The sequence below is a fragment of the Apium graveolens genome, chromosome 11 (assembly GCF_009905375.1).
Source record: "Apium graveolens cultivar Ventura chromosome 11, ASM990537v1, whole genome shotgun sequence".
Lineage (NCBI taxonomy): Eukaryota > Viridiplantae > Streptophyta > Magnoliopsida > Apiales > Apiaceae > Apium > Apium graveolens.
This window is the reverse complement of record NC_133657.1, coordinates 189,238,449-189,257,791: the sequence shown is the minus strand read 5'-3', so window position 1 is coordinate 189,257,791 and position 19,343 is coordinate 189,238,449. Positions and strand designations below refer to the sequence as shown.

Genomic DNA, 19,343 nt, shown 5'->3' with positions numbered 1-19,343 from the left:
TAACATGATTAGCGGGGTCTCCCGTGCCATCATAGGCTTTGATGGTGGGCATCTTGAATTTCCTTGAGACATGGGCATTCATGATCTCTTCTGTGAAGGGTGGAGTTGGATCATCAGGATCTCCAAGGGGAAGGAGATTGCTTGGATCAGTTCTTGGGACAGCAGCCCTTCTTCTTACCGGACCATCCAGGTCTATGATAGGAGGAAGATTTCTCCCCCTAGGAGGTATGTGGGATCTGGTGGCTTGGTGAGCCTCCAAATCACGTCTCAGCCTTTGGATTTCAGCCTCATGAGCCCTGATCTTTTCCTGCACTTCTTGGGGATTCGCCCCTGGGGTGCTTTGGGGGCGTTGCCTTCCATCGGCCATTGGCTCTTTTCCAGGACGCCTCCTTCTCGGGGCCACTTCATCATCCGAAGATTCGGAGTCTCTCTCAGTGTATGGACCAGAAAATTCCCGATCCTCAGGGATAGGATCCAAACCTCGTATATAGGGGGGCGACCGCCCTCGTGCTTCGCTTCGCCCAGCATATCCACTTCCTCCAACCTCAGGGTGAAGGGGCATCCCATAAGGGGGGTTAGTAGTAACAATAGTTGAATATTCATACCCGACGGGTCGAGAATTCACAGGTATATGTATTTGTTGAACTTGAGGATTCGTACCTTGAATAATCGGGGGAGTTGTCCCTTGTGGCTGAGGACGAGTTGCCCCTGTCCGGGCTTCCCCCTGAGTAGATGCATAAGTTGAATGGGGAGGAACCTCCACGGTTGATGAAATCACCTGGGTTGTCCCTGATGGTGTTCCCTCCTCCAGAGTGCTGGTTGTTCTCCGTGTTCTCGCCATGGTTGTTGTTGCCTTCCCACAGACGGCGCCAAATGTTATGGATTAAAACTACTATATATAATTGCTGTATTTAATACTAAGGAACGTGAGCTCCAAGGCTCGATTTGACTGCTCTTGTGTTTCGTGACTCAATCTGCCTTAACAAGATGCCTACGTACCTTGCTGATTGCCAAGGATCAAGTCAAAAAACGTAGTTCTTGGTCTGTGGGGTGAGACCCCTTATATAGATGTGGGAGTCCTTGAATTGGACTTGGTATAGGAGACTTGGTGGATAAGCCTCTGAATTAGGATAGACTTAGGAGTCCTAGGAAGTAGGAAGCTGATTCCTTATCCTTTTAGGTCCCCTTGAGGCTAATCTATAAGGATTTATATCCTTATCGGGACTCTTCTCAATAGCTGATTTTTCCCTTATTAATTAATTACGAAATTAATTAATAATTAGGGCTTTCGGGCCTTTTTTATTCCATCAGGCCTGATCTGGTCCATCAGGCTTAACCTTTCTGGTCTGAGTTTTATATATCTTTTTATTGGGCCTAGCAGCCCACAACTTGTACAATTAATGCAGTATTTTAACTATACAATCATAATTTATTTATCCCTATCAATAATGTAAATGTTTGTTGTTGGTGAGCGAGATTCGAATTTGAGAACTTATATCTATCTTTATAAACAATATATATGTTTGTTGTTGGTGAGTGAGATTCGAATCTGAAAACTTATATGTATCTTTAATCTTTATAACAATATACATGTTTGTTGTTAATTGAACCTGAGAACTTATATGTTTTTTATAAATAATAATATAAATGTTTGTTGTTGACATGTATCTTTATAAATAATATACATGTTTGTTGTATGTATTTTTATGAATAATAATATAAATGTTTGTTGTTGACGGGATTCGAACCTGAGAATTTGCGGAGTGTATAATTTAGGAAAATGTTAGAGACCCCAAATTTTTACGCCCAAAAAAATCTCAAATCCGATGTGTCATATAAATATTTGACAACTTTCCTAATAATAATATGAGACCCCCCGCATGCATTTATATGCGTCCACGAATCAAAATCAGTCATGTGTCAGAAAATTTTTTGGGGAAAATATTGGGGTACCTAGCACTCCTCGATAATTTAATATAAGAGATTTATGTTCGTTAGATTAAAAACAAATTCTCATATTAATACACAAGAATATTATAGTAATTAAATGAAATTATCCATATTTACAAGCATTCTTACTATTTTATAGTAAAATACACTTGCATCTCAGGAAAAATTCTTAATCTCATGAACATTTCTCACATAATATAAATGAAAGATAAATTACATCAACAAAAGTTAAATTCAAAATCGTCACTCAATACTAATTATAAGTAAAAAAAATTAAGAGAAAACTAGGCAGGAGTGTCCTAAGACAAATTACTTGATATATAAAATATTAATGTCAAAATTATAAATATAAGCACTAACTTACCTAAATTTACAAAAATATCCCTATATATTTTTTTAAAATCTTAGACATGTCTCGTGGGCAATTCCAAAAATTAAAGTATAAGTTTCATCCCGTACAAAAATTAGCATAAATATTGTGAGATCATTCTCAAACCCAACAATTTCAAAAATTAAAGCATAAGTTTCATCCCGTACATAAATTAACACAAACATTTTGTCGATCACATTAATTTATTAGGAAGAACCCCATTTAGAGTAATGTTTTCGCATATCTTCAATTTAGGTGATCATATTTTGGTTTGTTTCAAAATGATATTAATTCTTGCATATATGTTGTATTGTTTCATCTTACTTTTTTTATACCAACATATAAGTCGAGGGTCTTTCACGAAATAGGCTATTCATTCTTTCAGAATGAGAGAAAAATTGCGTACATTTTAATCTTTACCAGATATATTTGATTTGGTTTGGTTTGATATCAATTTTTTAGGAGATCCAAAAATCTAAAAATATGAAGTAGTAAATCTTAAATATAAAGGCAATTAATATAATAACTCTAGATAATTGCCCTATTAAACAAATAGGTTGGGTTTTTTAATAATCACCAATTCAGAAAGATTTGACCAATTTATGAAAACATCGACAAATAATAAATCGAAAAAATGATAAAAATAACTTTTTTTTAAAAAAATTAACAAAAATAGTCATTCTGAATAAAGTGGTCAATTTTAGTCGATGGAATACTTCACTGTCAATTAAGTATCTCAGTTTATATAAAATACTCCACTGATAATTGAGTATTTTATATATGGGATAGTACACTGACAGTTGGGTATCTCATATAAGTGAATATTCCATCAGTTGAGTATCTCATCGGATAAATTTGACTAAGGGCTCATTTGTTAAATATATTCTGAACGATTATAATTTCTGAATGAATTGATAATCTGAACTGAATCAGTAATACTCGTTTGATATATTGTATTAAATTTTCAGAATGAAAAAAATTCCAATTTTTTTTACATTAAACTTTATTATTTGTTTTTGAAGTGTTTCGCCAAATTTAATTTAATTAATTACCCCAATATAAATTATTATTACATTTTATAATAAAACAAACAATTCATATTTAATAATTTAAAGTATATACACATTACACGGTGATAATAAAATAAATAAAATTTACTAAAAATACTACTTTTTGTAAAATTATTTATAATTTTACTAATTTCTGAAAATTTTTATAAAAATACTATTTTACTCTGAAAATATTTACAAAAATATGATGTTATCATAATAGCTTATACAGTATTTGTTTGATTCTCTCTAGTAAAAGAGTGGAAGTTGTGAAACTATAGAAATGTAAATTCACCTAGGGCTGGCATATTATGGATCATGGATGGTTCAACTATATGTTTTATACTCACTCGTTCAGGAGAATTTGGTCTCGTCCAGATGAATAAATATTGCAGCAAACAACCTGAATAGTAAAATAAGGGATCGTTCAGTCTAACCAGCTTCGTTCACTTGTAAACAAATGGGCCCTAACTTTTTTGAAATCGGTTATTTTTATTAATTTTATGTCAAAATAGGCTAAATTTATTTTTTACCCTTATTATTCAAAAATCGTTCGATTAATTACAAATCGATATACCAGTTGTGTAATTTCAATCTGCAATCACAATGAATAGATATTAGTAACAATAGTTAATCACAAAAACAAAGAAATTATCTCACTGGACATCTAAAAACCAAGCTAAGACCTTTGTTTATATAAAACCTGAGGATAGATAGAAACCAAAAAACAAAAAAAAAAAGAAACAATATATTTTTTTCTGGAAATCCAAATTATACCTGGATTCTTCATATTGATTCTTTGATTCCCTTCTTTGGGGTCAGAGGATCATTCTTTTCTTCCTTCCCCAATAAGTTTCTCTACATATACATACACATATACATATAAAAATATACTGGTATAGTTGTATGTGCATTGTTGTTTTCATCAAGAAATATAAATCTTTATAAAAACTACACAACCCTTTTGTTTCTTGAGGGGTTCTTGACAGTTTTTTTCAAATTTCAAGTAAAAAGTTTGTACCTTTAAGGGTTTTTGCACATACAAACATATATATAATACAAAAAAAATTTAAAATTTATCTGCATTGTGGTTTTTAAATGAGTGCACAAAAGAATTGAAGGGGGAAAAATGGAGGGGTGGCTTTATATAATACGTTATAATCGAATTGGGCTTCAATATTCACGTAAAAGATACTTTATTCTTGATGGGAATTGTCTTAAGAGGTTCAAATCAATACCCTCTTCAGAAGCAGACACACAGGTATGTGTATATATATAAACCTCTTGTTTCTTGAAAAGTTTTTGTTTTTTTGATGAGTAAAAGATTGCATTTTTAAGGGTTCTTGCATATAAAAACACATGTTAGTATATAAACCTGTTGTTTCTTGAAGGGTTCTTGTTTTTTGTTTTTTTGATAAGTAAAAAGATTGCATTTTTAAGGCTTCTTGCATACACAGACACATATGTAAGTATATAAACCTCTTGTTTCTTGAAGGGTTCTTGATGGTTTTTGTTTTAATAAGTTAAAGATTGCATTTTTAAGGGTTTTTGCATTATGTATGTTTAATAGAACGATATAATTCTATTGTTTGTTGAAGGGTTCTTGATATTTTTTGGTTTAGTAATTTAAAGATTGCAGCTTTGAGGGTTTTTGCATTTATGTGTATATATCTACATACCCTCTTGTTTCTTGAAGGATTCTTGAGAGTTTTTTTTTAATGACTAAAAAATTGTATCTTTAAGGGTTCTTGCAGAGATGGATGTTAGATTTTGTTAAATATAGATGTTGGACTTTGTGATTTTTTTATGTTGGTATTTGAAAATGTTGTGTTCTTTAGTTTTGGGAAGATTTGGATTGCTTAAAGTACATGATAATGGCGACTTGTAATTTTGGTTCTTGTCTTTGAATGATGATGATTTTATTTAGTTATGTTTCTGTGTGTTGTTTTTCTTGTTTGGTAGAAATGTTTTTTTGTTGGCATGTGTTTTTTATTTGATTAAGGTTTTTTTGAGGTTTTAGTTCTATTTATTTTGGTTGGTGGGGGGTCGATATCAACCCTTTTGCATAGTTGACATATGTTTGATATGATAATCCTTTTATTGAAAATTGCATTTATATGATTGTCTTTGCTAGGAGCTCTGTTTTCTATTCCTTATTAATTAATATGTTTCCTGACTAATTTTCAACTACGAATCTCTTTCTTTTTATGTCTTATTATGTTAGGAGCAAGTGCGAAGTGCTATCATAGACTCTTGCATTCGGATCACGGATGAAGGAAGAGAGAGTTCTTACAGAAAGGTATATAGTCATGAAATGAAGTTCAATTACGTTGATGGTCCTACAAGGACTAATGATCTGTTGTTTTTTTGCCTATTATTTCCTTTAAAATTGTAGGTGTTCTTCATTTTCTCCCTGCATAATACTTCTAATCACAAGGATCAGCTTAAGGTGGAACAGTTTACTTGCCAAGATTGATACATTTTAAATTGTAGCTTTTATTACTTTAGTTTTTTTAAGATTTTAAATTGGACAGTTGGGAGCAACCAGTCCAGAGGAAGCTGCAAAATGGATTCACTCTTTAAGGGATGTTGCACGAAACCCAGAAGCCAACCTTGTATCTTGTTCAAAGAGAAAGTGGCAACCTTTTAGGTAATATCAGCATAGTTCACCACATTAAATGGATATATCAAACATGCTGTTAACTTCACACAGACAGTAATCTGTTTATGTCACAAGTATTTGTATATAAAATTGGTCTTATCACTTATGAACTTGAAACTGCATTCATAATCAGTGTTAGTGAATCAAGATATTGTTGCAAGCCTAAAAACTTCTGAAAATGATTTGACATGTAGATGGAAATTGCAGTTTTATCACTTAGCTATTCTAAAACCGAATAACAATTGTATCTGTTGAATTTGAAATAGAATCTGCAGTCCATATGAACTCTGATATCATGTTGTTCCTAAAATTATTTACAGAGCTTTTGATGGTGTTTTGAAGAGGACATCCAAAAAAGAATCCATTGACTGGATTTCTGCAGCTTCCATGCATGTACATGCAATGACTTCCGACGTTATTGCACCTTCACCATGGCAAATATTTGGCTGTCAAAATGGTATGATTAATTTCTTTCTTTGTTTTCAGATGGATAGCTTATTTAAATGTACATATATTTATGTCTTTTTTCTCAAATTGTCTCCTATGTAGGTTTACGACTATTTAAAGAATCAAAAGAGAGGAATTCCAGTGGGAGAAGGGTAGGTCTATGCATGTTCTTAACTTAAACATCTAAATGTTTTTCATTTTATCTCTGATGTGTATATGTAACTTTTTCTCAGCGTTGGGATGATCCTCCAGCACTAATGGCCGTTGGTGTGGTAGATGGAACTTCAGAAGCAATTTTTCAAACTGTAATGTCTCTTGGTTCCTCTAGATCAGAGTAAGTTGATGACATTTTTCCACACAGTGCTTCAGTCTTAACCAACAATTTGTAGAACTTTATTCTATATAGAGACTTTCACAAATCACACACTGTTCTATCTTACAGCCACCACTCTTTTTTACTGCTTTTTAATGCAGAGTAAGCAATTTTATTTGGTGTTGATATTGAAACTTCTGCATTTGAACTTCAAAATTTTTTTATTATACCTTTCTAGATGTAATATTGTAGTTGCCTACTTGACCACAATAATCTTTGTTGAAATATGAAGTTTGTTGTGTTATCTGTAGTATATTTTGTACTATTTTGTAATGCATATAAGCAAAGGCTTGTTGGCCTTGACAATCTTGAAAAGAGAAGTAGAGAACTCGGAAATATTCCGTCTCTATATATGTTTAAACATAACCCAGGCCCAGCACATACGTGGCCACCATCCAAGTAAAAAAATGGAAAAGAAAAAACCCCCAAACTCCCAATGGGTTCTGTAATTTTTTTGTGTGAACTACTCTTTCTCAATGATGGTTTGATGGTACGTAAAAATCCTTAATGAGGAGAGGAGAGAATTTGTAGATTAAGCAGAACGCAAGTCACGAGAGTTTTTTAGTGTAAATGTCCACTCAATAATCTATTTCCTTTTTAACTCAAGTTGATGCTTCTACCTTTCCAACCAGTTTATCTTTCGCTTTCAATATAGGAAAGATAAGATTCAGTATTCACTTAATGAGAAGAATGAGGCAGTGTAGATTTCAAGTGTAGGCTAGAACAAAGAAGAAAATAGCGGGATGAATAATGACAGACATGTATAAATCCATATTTGACAGGAACAGGTTTCCCACAAATTCTTTTACTAGAAGTTAATTTTATGTAGAAGAATGTTAACCACTCCCTTTGGCACGATTTAAAATCCTATTATAAGGTTTGGTCTTTACACTGCCATATGGGTGATAAACATCTAAACCTAGATGCCGAGTTTTGATTTCTAGCTAATTATGCTTGTACTATGCACAAAATTTTCCAATAAGAATCAAGTTCAGCCTACTTTAGACTTGTCAAAAACCTGTCACATCTTAAACCTTCGGGTGAATTGAAAAGGATGGTATTTTTTTTGAAGTGTGAACCCTAGTCTAGCTCACCGGGTACATTAACACTAGATTTCGTGGAAACAGCCAATAACCCCTATATTATATATCCGTTATATTTGTGGCAATAATGCAGTTTTAAATTTGAACAAGTATAGTTGGTATAATATACTATATTCTACTATGACTCCACATGTTTACGATTATGAGGTCGTTTCTCCTGGCTCAACATTCACCCCGATTATCCAGAGTCCCTTTACTAGAGTATAGCACCAGTGTTGAGCCTAGTCGATACACCTCACCTCTCGGTAACAAGAGGTCGATAGTTCCAGCCTTAGTGGAGGACTGGAGGTCATGTGTGGCCTAGTACTTAAAGTTCTTGTAACCGACTCAAAAAGATTAATGTTATTATAAATGCCTTTTTTCCAATTAATTGACTTGATTCTTTACACTGGCACTGCACATATTGAGGTTGAAAGATAATTTTTTTGCAGATGGGATTTCTGTTTTTGCGGTGGCAGCGTGATTGAGCACCTTAATGGTCATACAGATATAATTCACATGAAAGTATATAATGATTGGCGGGCCTGGTGAGACTTACAACATCTAAAAGAGAATAAAATACGTCATCGGCCCCAGAGTTTTAACATCCCAAATTTTTTTCAGGGGGGCACATCGAAGAGATTTTTTGTTGCGACGCTACTGGAGGAGGGAGGATGATGGAACCTACGGTATTGATTGTTGGAAAGTTATCAATTTGATATACGTGTTATGATTTCTGATGCATTAACGTTCTTCTGATGGTCTTTTGCAGTTATACTATACCATTCTGTATACCACAGAAGATGTCCTCCACATCGTGGATATGTTCGTGCCTGCCTTAAAAGTAATGTATGCTTTGAATTGGGAACTAGAATCAGTCATTACCAATTATGTAGTCATTAATCTTGTTGAGCTGATGCTGTTTGACTGACATCTGAAGAATGTCTCAGAATTTTTGTGGTGTATACGAAAAAACATGCTACAACATTCTCATTTGTCACTTTATACTTTTCGTTTGCATTTCTACTATACGTATTTCTTTAGATACCTCTAAATGCATATTTTTCGAAATTCTAAGCTTAAATATGAAGTTGGTTCTTTGAAACATGAATTATGTAAATGAACGTTATTAAATTTCTCAGCAATCTAATATGCATCATATTATTATAAGTATTCTTGTCAACTTAAAACTTGTCTGGACTACACACCCCTATAAAACTGGATAACTCCTATGCTCACAGAGTCTTGAACAGTAAAAGTTGAGTTTCCCATTGATGTTAACTATTTCTTGAAGATGTGGTGTTGATGGATGAGTGTCTTATACATTTCTTGAACCTAAGTCTGTTATAAGATCTATATACTCAAAGTGTAGCATGCAATCTAATTCGTGTTATGGTTGTCTGCATATTGTATACTCGTGTGAACCCCTTGGAATCTCATCATCAAAGGTTCTAATTCTTTCTTTTGAAAGCGCTCTGCTGGATTCTAACTCTACTATCTAGAAAGTACATGCAGGACTGAAAATTCTGCAAATGCGTAAAAGTAACTAGTTTGTCAAAAAAGAAATGTATTACTATGTTAGTTTTCAGAACCTACACTAAACTTGTCATTAAACTCTGTAATTAATTTAAATTGTTTCCTTTTTTACATATAGTCTCATCTAGTGAGGCATGCTTAGTGTAACTGTTTTTCATCAAGCAATTTTTGATCCGGCTGTATTAATCTGCAGGCGGTGGATATGTTATATCGCCCGTGAATAATGGAAAGGAATCGGTTGTAAAACACATGTTGGCTATTGATTGGAAGTTGTGGAAACCCTATCTACCAAAACCTTACGCAAGATCCAGAACCGTCCGTATGCTTGAGAGAGTCGCAGGTGCAGTTAATATTTAATCAGAGTTGCAGTTCAATCAAAAGAATGAACTTAGTTAGAGTCGTGCTAAAACCCGTATATTTTATCTAATTTGCAGCTATGAGAGAGATGTTTAAAATAAAAGCAGGGAACTCTTCTTCTGAATGTCCATCAGAGAATGCTAGTGATAGTGACTTGCCTCAAATAGAAAAGGGGACTATCAACAAAGATGTCAATATAGTGATTGGAGAGGAAAAAGCAGGAAATGAGAGGGAGAAACTTTCAGGATGTTCAAGTCTCATGGATTTGCATAATATGTCAGACGAGTTTTATGATGTCCCAGACCCAATTGATGAGTACCAATCAGACAATGAGTGGACTTCGGATATGAGTCAAGAAAGTCAATATCGGGTACGTCTTGAAGAAAGTTGGACAGGAATCGCCCGGCTACTTAGAATTTAACTTTGAATTTGTTCGACCTGTCTACTTGAAACTCAATATATTATAAGCCTGTGATAACAAATATGAGGTGGGCATCTAATTTTTTCATTAGCTGTATTTGGTTCCTATAAAGCTTTCCCCCTCCTAGAGAATTTATATTTCACTTCTGATTCTTTTCTTAATTTAAATCATTATATTTGCTCTAGTGGTACTTCGAAATTGAATTATAGCTAAATTATTTTGCAATGAAGGCATGAAAACAGATATATGATATCAACTAGCCTGTGTTATAGTGCTAATCTGCTACATATATACACACCCAGGTTTATAGAGCGTTACTAGTTCCTGTTTATTTATTGCTAGATGTCTCTTAATATTATTATAAGCATATACAATACATGTTGAATTGAGATATAAGGGTTGGCCATGTGACATACATTTGCAACCAATCTGTTTTTCTCTGCCAATTTACAGCCCAACTACCACCAATTCACTACCAAATCAGTCAAGCCAGTGTTAATTTTGCTTCTCCGGCCAATTGTAAGGCCTGATTGCACTTTACTAGTTGTCATCGCCGTTTTCCTGGATTTAGTCTATCACTTATGTCAAAAGGAGGGAATTCAACAATGCACACATCAACATTGTTAATTAGGTCATTAAACGTGTACAAACTCACACACACAAACACACACTTCAGTTTCCTAGCACCAACTAATAATAGTTTACGTAAAACTGGAAATTAGTACAAGATTATCAATATCTAGGTATACTCTATTTTGACAGATTTTGCCACCTGCTGAAATTTACTTGCTTAATCTTCTTTTAGTAGTTTTTGGCACATTATATTGGCTGACAGATTTATTTCAGTAGAATCGAAAACAGGAATATATATATATATATATATATATATATATATAAACTGCTACTTGTGCATGTGTTCCCGAGAACATCTTTGTGTAATTCCACAATGATGCCATATGTAGTCATCGATAAATAGTCTTATAAGTTCTGTAATTAAATTTGATCGTAAAGTTTATTCAGTATTAATTATAGACTAACAATTCTTCTTATGTTAATTTGCTTACTGACATAGTTCTCTTATACTGATCACAGGAGACTACCCAGCCTAAATTTTCAAAAGCTGCCAATTTTGTAAAAAAGTTTCATGACCGTACAGGTAAGTCCATTTAGGTCTGATTTGGCTATTAAGATAAAATAGATGGAAAGTGTAGGATGTAACATCATTTTTAAGTTGAGATTTACGGAAACCGGTCATAGAGCGGTATGAACATAACACTTTAGGTGCTATATACTTTAGGGAACAGGAGTAAGAAATTAGGAGATTCATATGGCGGTAGTAGTCTAAACAGAACACTTTAGGTGCTATATATTTTTTACATATACTTACAACTGATTGAAATTTGTGTTTCCTGTAGTTCATAAAAAAGGTTACAAGGACTTGCAGGAGTTGTCTTGGGAAGAAAATGTTTCACACATTTATGGATCCACTCTTCCAAATGACTCAAGGTGTACTCTTCCCTGCAGTTGGGCAGCTGCCGATCCTTCTACTTTTCTGATCCGAGAAAAGAGTTATCTTAAGGATGGTCAAAAGGTATGCTTCTTCATAGGATGCCTAAATAGTAAATACTAAATGAGAAGCCTGAAAGTTGAAACCACCCTAGCAATATTAGAGTTGCTGTACTTTTAAGTAAGGAATGATCATTACTGGTATATGTTTACCCTTATGCTCTATTTTCCCGGTTAAAACAATTGCTTAAATTGAGGAGACAAAGAGGCCAAGTATGTGGCCTCTTTGTGAAAATAAAGGTTGTAAGGATGTGTGCATTGTGACTTTCCCGAGACTATGCTGATGAGAGAGCCTGTATCATTTATAATCTAGAAGCCTATATCAGCTATGCTATAATACTAATGAAAAGATTTTACTGATATTATAAATTTGTAAATACAAATGTGTTTCATTTAATAAGCAAGAAAGAAAGAGTTGTCCTACTTGTGGGTATGTAAGTGACTAGCCCTGGTCTGGGAGATGTAGAATTAATAGAACGAAATCCCTCTTAGTAGTTGCTTCTATTCTTGTGTTGATATATTAAAAATATGCACCAAATAATTAGTCTTCGTGATTCTTTTTAAGAACAGCATTGTGCGGTGATACTTGTAGGATGCTTATATGCATTTTAATCTGTTATTGCTCTTTGAAAAATGGTCTTCACAATTTGGATTTCTCCTACTAGTGTGTCCTCTGTGCATCTCACATTTCATGTAAATTCTTATCACCAGGGCAAGGCAAAAGGCACTTTGATGGAATTTATCGGTGCAGATTGGATCAAATCAAACAAGCGTGAAGATGATCTTGGTGGCCGTCCCGGTGGCATTACTCAGGTTTAATTCGTTGTTTGCGATGTTTTTATTTTTAACTTTGCGAATCATATGTAAAGCGTCACTGTACAGTATATAGAGAAGATAAAATTCCATTTCCAGACATATGCTACAAATAGTGATGCAACTATATCCCTCATGAAAGTTCCATTTGGCAGAAATATGCTGTTGAGGGTGGACCAGAATTCTTCTTCATTATTAATATACAGGTAATTTTGTTGCCCAAGTTATGCTTTTGTTTTTTGTTATGATATATCGAACTGTATATTCTGATCCAGTTCACCTTAAATTAGGTCCCCGGTACACCTATGTACAGTTTGGCCTTTTATTACATGATGAGTACTCCTTTGGAAGAATGTCCTTTGCTAGAGAACTTTGTCAATGGGGATGACGCTTACAGGAATTCAAGGTTTAAACTCATACCATATATTTCTAAGGTCAGTGTCCAGAAGCAAGCTCATAAAATGTGTGATATGACTTGTACATCATCATCGTTGAAATACACTTTCGCATGCTACTTTGTATAATATCATTGTCAATCATTTCTTAGAAACAGATTTTATTAATATACTTAAACGAATTCGACCTGATTAATTCTTGTAAATGATATCTCAGGGATCATGGATTGTAAAGCAGAGTGTAGGAAAGAAAGCTTGTTTGCTTGGTCAAGCACTTCAAGTTAATTATTTTCGTGGAAAAAACTACTTAGAGGTAACATTTAAAGATAATGTATTAGTAAACCTGTTATCCTGTCTATCATGTGTGCAAAAATAGCTTTAGTACTTGGATTCACTTGCAGAAATCATGATAAACAGAACTGTATAGCTGCAACTAGGGTCAGTTGTAGGAGTACAGTATTTACTGTCTTAATCTTGAAAGTGTATTCGAATTTCAGCTTGATGTTGATGTGGGGTCATCAACCGTGGCAAGGGGTGTTATCAGTCTAGTTCTTGGATACCTGAACAATCTGGTGATAGAAATGGCTTTCTTAATACAGGTAAAAGCTGCTCTTTTTATTCCGCAGAATATCCCACTTTGAATGATAAAAGTCATTCTATTTATATGGTATACTAAGTTGGAATTTAAAATTTACGAGATCTATAGCACTTGTGCGTTCATAAGACTTTAGATAAATGTACGTGATATAAGATCTGTATCAACTAAAATTAATAGAATATGCATCAACGTAATGTTTATGCTGGCATCATTTGCTTGAAAGAATCAGAAATGATCTCTTGTTGCGGTAGAGAGCCAGTATCTATTATCTCGTAAATCTTGTTAACCAAATTGCATTATCAAGATAAAGGTTTATGGTGAAAATGTCCAAGTGCTTTGGCACCTAAACAGCTAGGTTTCCTGTTCAAGTGTTCATGTTTTAAGATAAGCAACCATGTTGAAGATATGTGGATTGTTTTAGTTGGTTGCTTGGTATTCAATACCTATACAAAGTACGATAAGTAACAACCAGTAACCATAGAAATGTTGCGTGAGAAAGACTAGTTGAAAGTATCTACGCTAACATTTAGTCTTTTTAGCAAAAAGGGTGGTTGCTACAACCGGTAATTGTTGATCTTTATATAATTGTTTAAAAAATCAGATCAAAAGTAAGGGTTTATATAGTTTATGATGAAGATTGCAGTGGTTTGTGAAGAAAGCCAAGAGAAGAGGCTCTTCTCGTAGGTCCTTTTTTCTCCAGTTCAACACAGAAAAGTGTATAGTTTATGATGAAGATTGCATTCATGTTCAAAATTATAATGAAGATTACTTAGATTCAACAGTTAAAAAAACAATTACTATTTGCAGGCGGACACATATGAGGAGCTACCAGAAATGCTTCTTGGAACATGTCGGCTTAACCATTTGGATGCCGCAAAATCAGTTCCAATCGAAACTATGCCTGATCAGAGAGAAAGATAGCATTCAATCTCAACTCCAGATAAAAAGGCCGGGATTAAAGGCAAAGATCGTCTCCAAAGTTTCATTTATTGTATTAGTCCTTTAAGCTCTTCAAGTGAAGGTCATCATACAAGAAAAAAGTTGATTTGGTACATGCAAACTGTGGATAGAATGAGTGGAATTTAAATTGTATATAGTAGTAAAGAGTTTCTCAATTTTTAGATCACACAATTTATCATTTCTAATATGAGAATGTTATTGTAGCAAGTTTTATGGCTCATTGAGTATATAAGTTGTAATATTTTTTATATCTATTTTATACCATAATTTTCATAGGAAAAAAGAATTTGTTTACAAAATATTTAAATATAATGGAAGAAGCATGATTTTCTTAATATATAAGTGATAGCCAATATTAATATATATCATGCATTTTTTGTAGTGATTATTCAATTTAAGTGCATTTTATTTGTATAAATAGAAGTTCTATGTTTGCGCATTGTAAAAAATAAATACAGTAAAATCTCAACAAATGAATAAGCTAGTCAAATTACTAATTATTTTCAGCTCCAATATAATATGAAATTTTTTATTTTTAATCTCGATAAATAATTAATCTTATCATACCAATAAATTTCTTCGATCATGAAAATATTCATTTATCAAGATTTAATTACAGTTTGTAATTTTTTCAATACCGAATGCACAACAAACTGAAATGAAAATTTAATATGAATGAATGGAGATGAAAAAATGGACAAAATGTGAAAGTGCAAAAATCGAGGAAAAACGGGAAACCGTTGGAGAAACGGTGGTGTAATAAACAAGAGGAGTATTTATAGGAGGTGGTGCATGGGGAGTCGAGCCCGCCACCTCCACCTGTCTGTTTAAGGAGGAGCCTTTTGAGGGGCTTGTAACCTACTACTGCCGGTCACACCGTCGGTGACATTATTGTCGGCACGACGCCACCGACACACGACAGGCTCCACACCATATTTTGTTAATGCCTCCCGTATCACATGCCATTATGTATTGTTCAATACCTATCAAGCTCAAACATTTTTCAAAATTAATATTGGGTTTGAGATTTCTTTAATTTCAAAGTTTTTTATTGTTAGTGTTGTGATTGTTTAATATTTTTAAAATAAATGTATCGTTTATGTCAAAAAAATAAAAATAAATGTATAGTTTGTTTTGTCAATTTTATAGATATACGGGATTTTAAATTTTCGTAATATAAATTTACTGCGACAGATTATACAGTAATTAAAAATACTCAGTATTTGGTTTATTACCCACTAATATTGGGATCCGGATTGAGATTTCTTTAATTTCAAAGTTTTTCATTGTTAGTGTTTTGATTGTTTAATATTTTTAAATAAATTATATTTGTTTCGTCAATTTTATAATTATACAGAAATTACACAGAATTTGAACTTTCATAAAATCAAATTAGTGTTATAAATTACATGTTAACTAAAAATGTTTGTGTTTAATTTATTCTCACGTAACTAGTGATTATATATTAATCTTGATAAATAATTAAGTCCCATAACCCAATTATATAATTTAAAGTTCCTTTAATTTAATTCCGTAAGCTCTAATTATATAATCATAGCGGGCATTTTTTTAGGGCATCAAAAAACACATTTTTCGTCGAAAAAAACACAGATATTTTAATTAACTTAAAACTTGTAATTCTAATTTTTTTTTTGACGAAGTAATTGTAATTTAGTTACTGGAAGTTCAAATTCCCACGTAATATGCACTGATCATAGATTAATTTGGTAATTAAGTTTATACTCCCTCTATCCCCTTTGGTTAGTATACGTTCACTATTTATACGTATTTCGAGTTTTTATAAATTATAATTTCATAGTATTTTTTTTAAAAAAAAAAATTTTGAATAAAAGTTTAAATATAAAACTTTTATTCAGAAAAAAAAAATTTTAAAAATTTATGGAGTTATACTTTAAAGGAGCATTGAAAAGCGTGCCAAAAATTCACGTTTAGAATTCAATGGGACTGAGGGAGTATATATTACTATAAGTATAAAAATCGTGAAATTTTAAATTTATTTATCTAATTTAAAATATATCAAACCAAATATTATAACTTGTTTTTAATTCAAAAAAACTATCATTTACGCATTTGAATTTTAAAGAGGGGATAATTATCGTTTTGGTCACATGTTCGAATCTCACACGAGAAGAATTTATGGTTATGCCTCCTGAACCAAACCAGAGTCTGTCACTTAAGTGCGGTTTATCTTGATTCACATAATTTGCAGACTATTGCGTGTTCCCGTGAGATTTACCTAGTACACACCTGAAATGTAACGGCTGCAGGTTTCATACTATAAAAAAAATAAGACCAAAACTACTCACAAATTTAATTCATAAATTATGTTCAGAATAATACTTTTGACATATTTTGTCTCTAATTTCTCTGATTTATTGACACATTTACATACTCATGTGATTTCTTGTTTATGTGAAAATAGGTTAGTCTAATGTTGCTAGACTAGTACATTATTTGTGTTGTTTTGAGTATGCTAATAGTGGTTACATTATTTGACTATATGTTGATATGAGTAATTACTTTTATGTATGGAGTACTTGTTTATTTGCATGGGGACCAATTATTCTAAATAGTGAACTAATGTTCTTGAGTACTTGCATGGGGAATAATAACTAGTCATTTCTAACTGTCAAATGTACTTATGTGATTATTACTCTTATTATCCGAGCAACTCAAGAGTCTATCGGTTTCTATTTTTACTCCCTCTATAAATTAAAACGTTTCACTCTTTATCATTCATCATTCTCCTATTCTCAACAAATATCTGATTTCAAACTCAACTCGTGCTCATCCCTCTCTCTCTCACTCAAATGGATGCCCCGGTCTTTTATAGACTTATTCATGGAGCTTATCAGCATGTTCATCATTTAGATGAAGGCCAAGTTTACCTTGATCCCTTCGGACTCCGTGTCTGTCTCGGGGGGTTGTTTGTAGCCCCTTGATATTTCAAGAGAGATCTTTGATGAACTCTCATGAGATGACCAACTCACCATCCTTTTCTTTGAGATGGAAGTCTCTCTCGAGTAGGATATACGTGCAAGAGTAGCTGAGCAGCAACGCCTTGCTGCTTTGGAGTTGCAGGAGATAATCATTTCTCTTGCACACTCCATGTCCAGAGCTTATCAGCGCAGGGCAGGGAGGTTGGAGGCAGAGAAGAAGAAGTCCAAACTAGAGTAGTTAGGATTAGGATTTACTTGTTGAATTTATGTCTTAATGTACTCTGTTTTCATTATTAATGAAAATCCAAATTATTCTCTAAGCATTCTCTTGTTTGTGTAATGATTCCTATGTGCTCATATATGTATTGAATTTTGTCTTCTCTGCAATAATGCTTGCAACTAAAATATCTTGCAATGTAATTGTCTAATGAAACTCCAAAAGGATACATTTGTTCAATGCATTACATGTCTAATACAAGACATCAACATGAAATTTAAATCATCAATTCACAGGTATTAGTGCTAAAATTGCAGCTAAAACATTTCAAAACCAAACTGATGTTTACCCAGGCACAACAACACAAACTTAAACACAATCCCACTCAGGTAACTCTCAAAAGGAACCTGTTTTACAAAAGGACAAAATCCCCAGAATGTTCGTCAGTTGTTTTGTTGTTTGAGAAAAAGAAACTGGTATCACAAACATGAAAACTTGTCATTTTTTCCATGGATATCTCTAATGCACCTTCATGTGCAAAATAGTCTTCACAGACTGAAAGATTTGAGGGTACTACTCCTAAGGGGGAGCTATCTAAATCCTCTCCAATTCAATTGGAGGTTCCTCAAAAAGGAACAACTCCTCTCATAACTCCAGTAAAAGCTGCCTTAGCAGTAAGAGTTAGAAGTACAATTGCCTATGACAATGTCATGAGAAAGGCAAGTATAGCACATTCAAGTGCCAGTATGTTGCAAGACATACAAGGGTTTGAGGCTGGTGCACATGGCAGTAACCCGGTCAAATCCCCTCCAATTCAATTGGAGGTTCCCTAGTCAAACTGTAAAATGACCCTAGTCACAGATGCTTATACAATCACTATTCTAGTAAAATGAGTATGATTAGACCTATGTGGATTTCCCCTAATCATATGATCACAGATTAACTCTTCTCAGGCACCTCTTATTTCTGTAGGACAAACAACAATTAAGCCTTTCATGTGAGAATGTGAGAAAAGATTGAGAGAATAACAAAAAATAAGAGAGGCATGATCCTTCCTGGCAAAAGGAGAGGTAGATGAGTGTCTGGATTTAGCAATCCTTGTGAGGTTACTCTGACTCTTAAAAGTCATGAGGCTAGTGCAGTGAGAAGTAGTGAGACTACTTATTCAAAATAACAGAGAGCTTAGGAATTTCCTATTATATTCTACTTGATAAACTTATCACTACAGAATTTACTAAAACTTGAAGTTGTTGATAGTGGTCTAAATAAACATTGACAAAAGCTTGAACAATGTGCATCTACCTGGATCTTTCTTCCTGAAGATAATGTCAAAAATGGGGAGAATATATCTAAGTGCCAAAACAGCTAATGGATGTTGCCAGATAATAATATTCGTTTCTTCATAGGGGGAGAAGGAAGAGTAAATCTAAATGCAACTCACAAAAAAAATCAGATGGGAAGATTGGTTTCTGCATTTAGATAAAGTTTTGACATCATCAATCATAACTTATGCATAATTTCATAATGAACAAGTTGGGGAAGATTGTAATATATAATAGATAATGTCAAAGATTACTGGAGTTAACA

At 33.3% G+C, this 19,343-nt stretch overlaps 1 protein-coding gene across 2 annotated transcripts; it reads left to right on the top strand.

Annotated features, from left to right (window-relative positions):
• The first annotated feature begins 4,226 nt into the window (after positions 1-4,226).
• On the top strand, positions 4,227-14,786 carry LOC141695174 (protein ENHANCED DISEASE RESISTANCE 2-like). Of its 2 annotated transcripts, XM_074499438.1 has the most exons (20): positions 4,230-4,630; positions 5,594-5,668; positions 5,765-5,818; positions 5,904-6,019; positions 6,352-6,488; positions 6,581-6,630; positions 6,712-6,812; positions 8,386-8,481; positions 8,558-8,622; positions 8,706-8,777; positions 9,663-9,809; positions 9,904-10,196; positions 11,340-11,403; positions 11,663-11,838; positions 12,525-12,626; positions 12,782-12,832; positions 12,917-13,060; positions 13,239-13,334; positions 13,519-13,620; positions 14,427-14,786. In XM_074499438.1, exons 1-20 carry the CDS (start codon positions 4,499-4,501, stop codon positions 14,538-14,540), a joined length of 2,187 nt encoding a protein of 728 aa, XP_074355539.1. In that variant the 5' UTR covers positions 4,230-4,498; the 3' UTR covers positions 14,541-14,786. The 2 variants fall into 2 exon arrangements, 1 of the variants encoding a protein (XP_074355539.1); XR_012564328.1 differs by lacking the exons at positions 13,519-13,620; positions 14,427-14,786 and having other exon boundaries at positions 4,227-4,630; positions 12,726-12,832.
• The last annotated feature ends 4,557 nt before the right edge of the window (positions 14,787-19,343 follow it).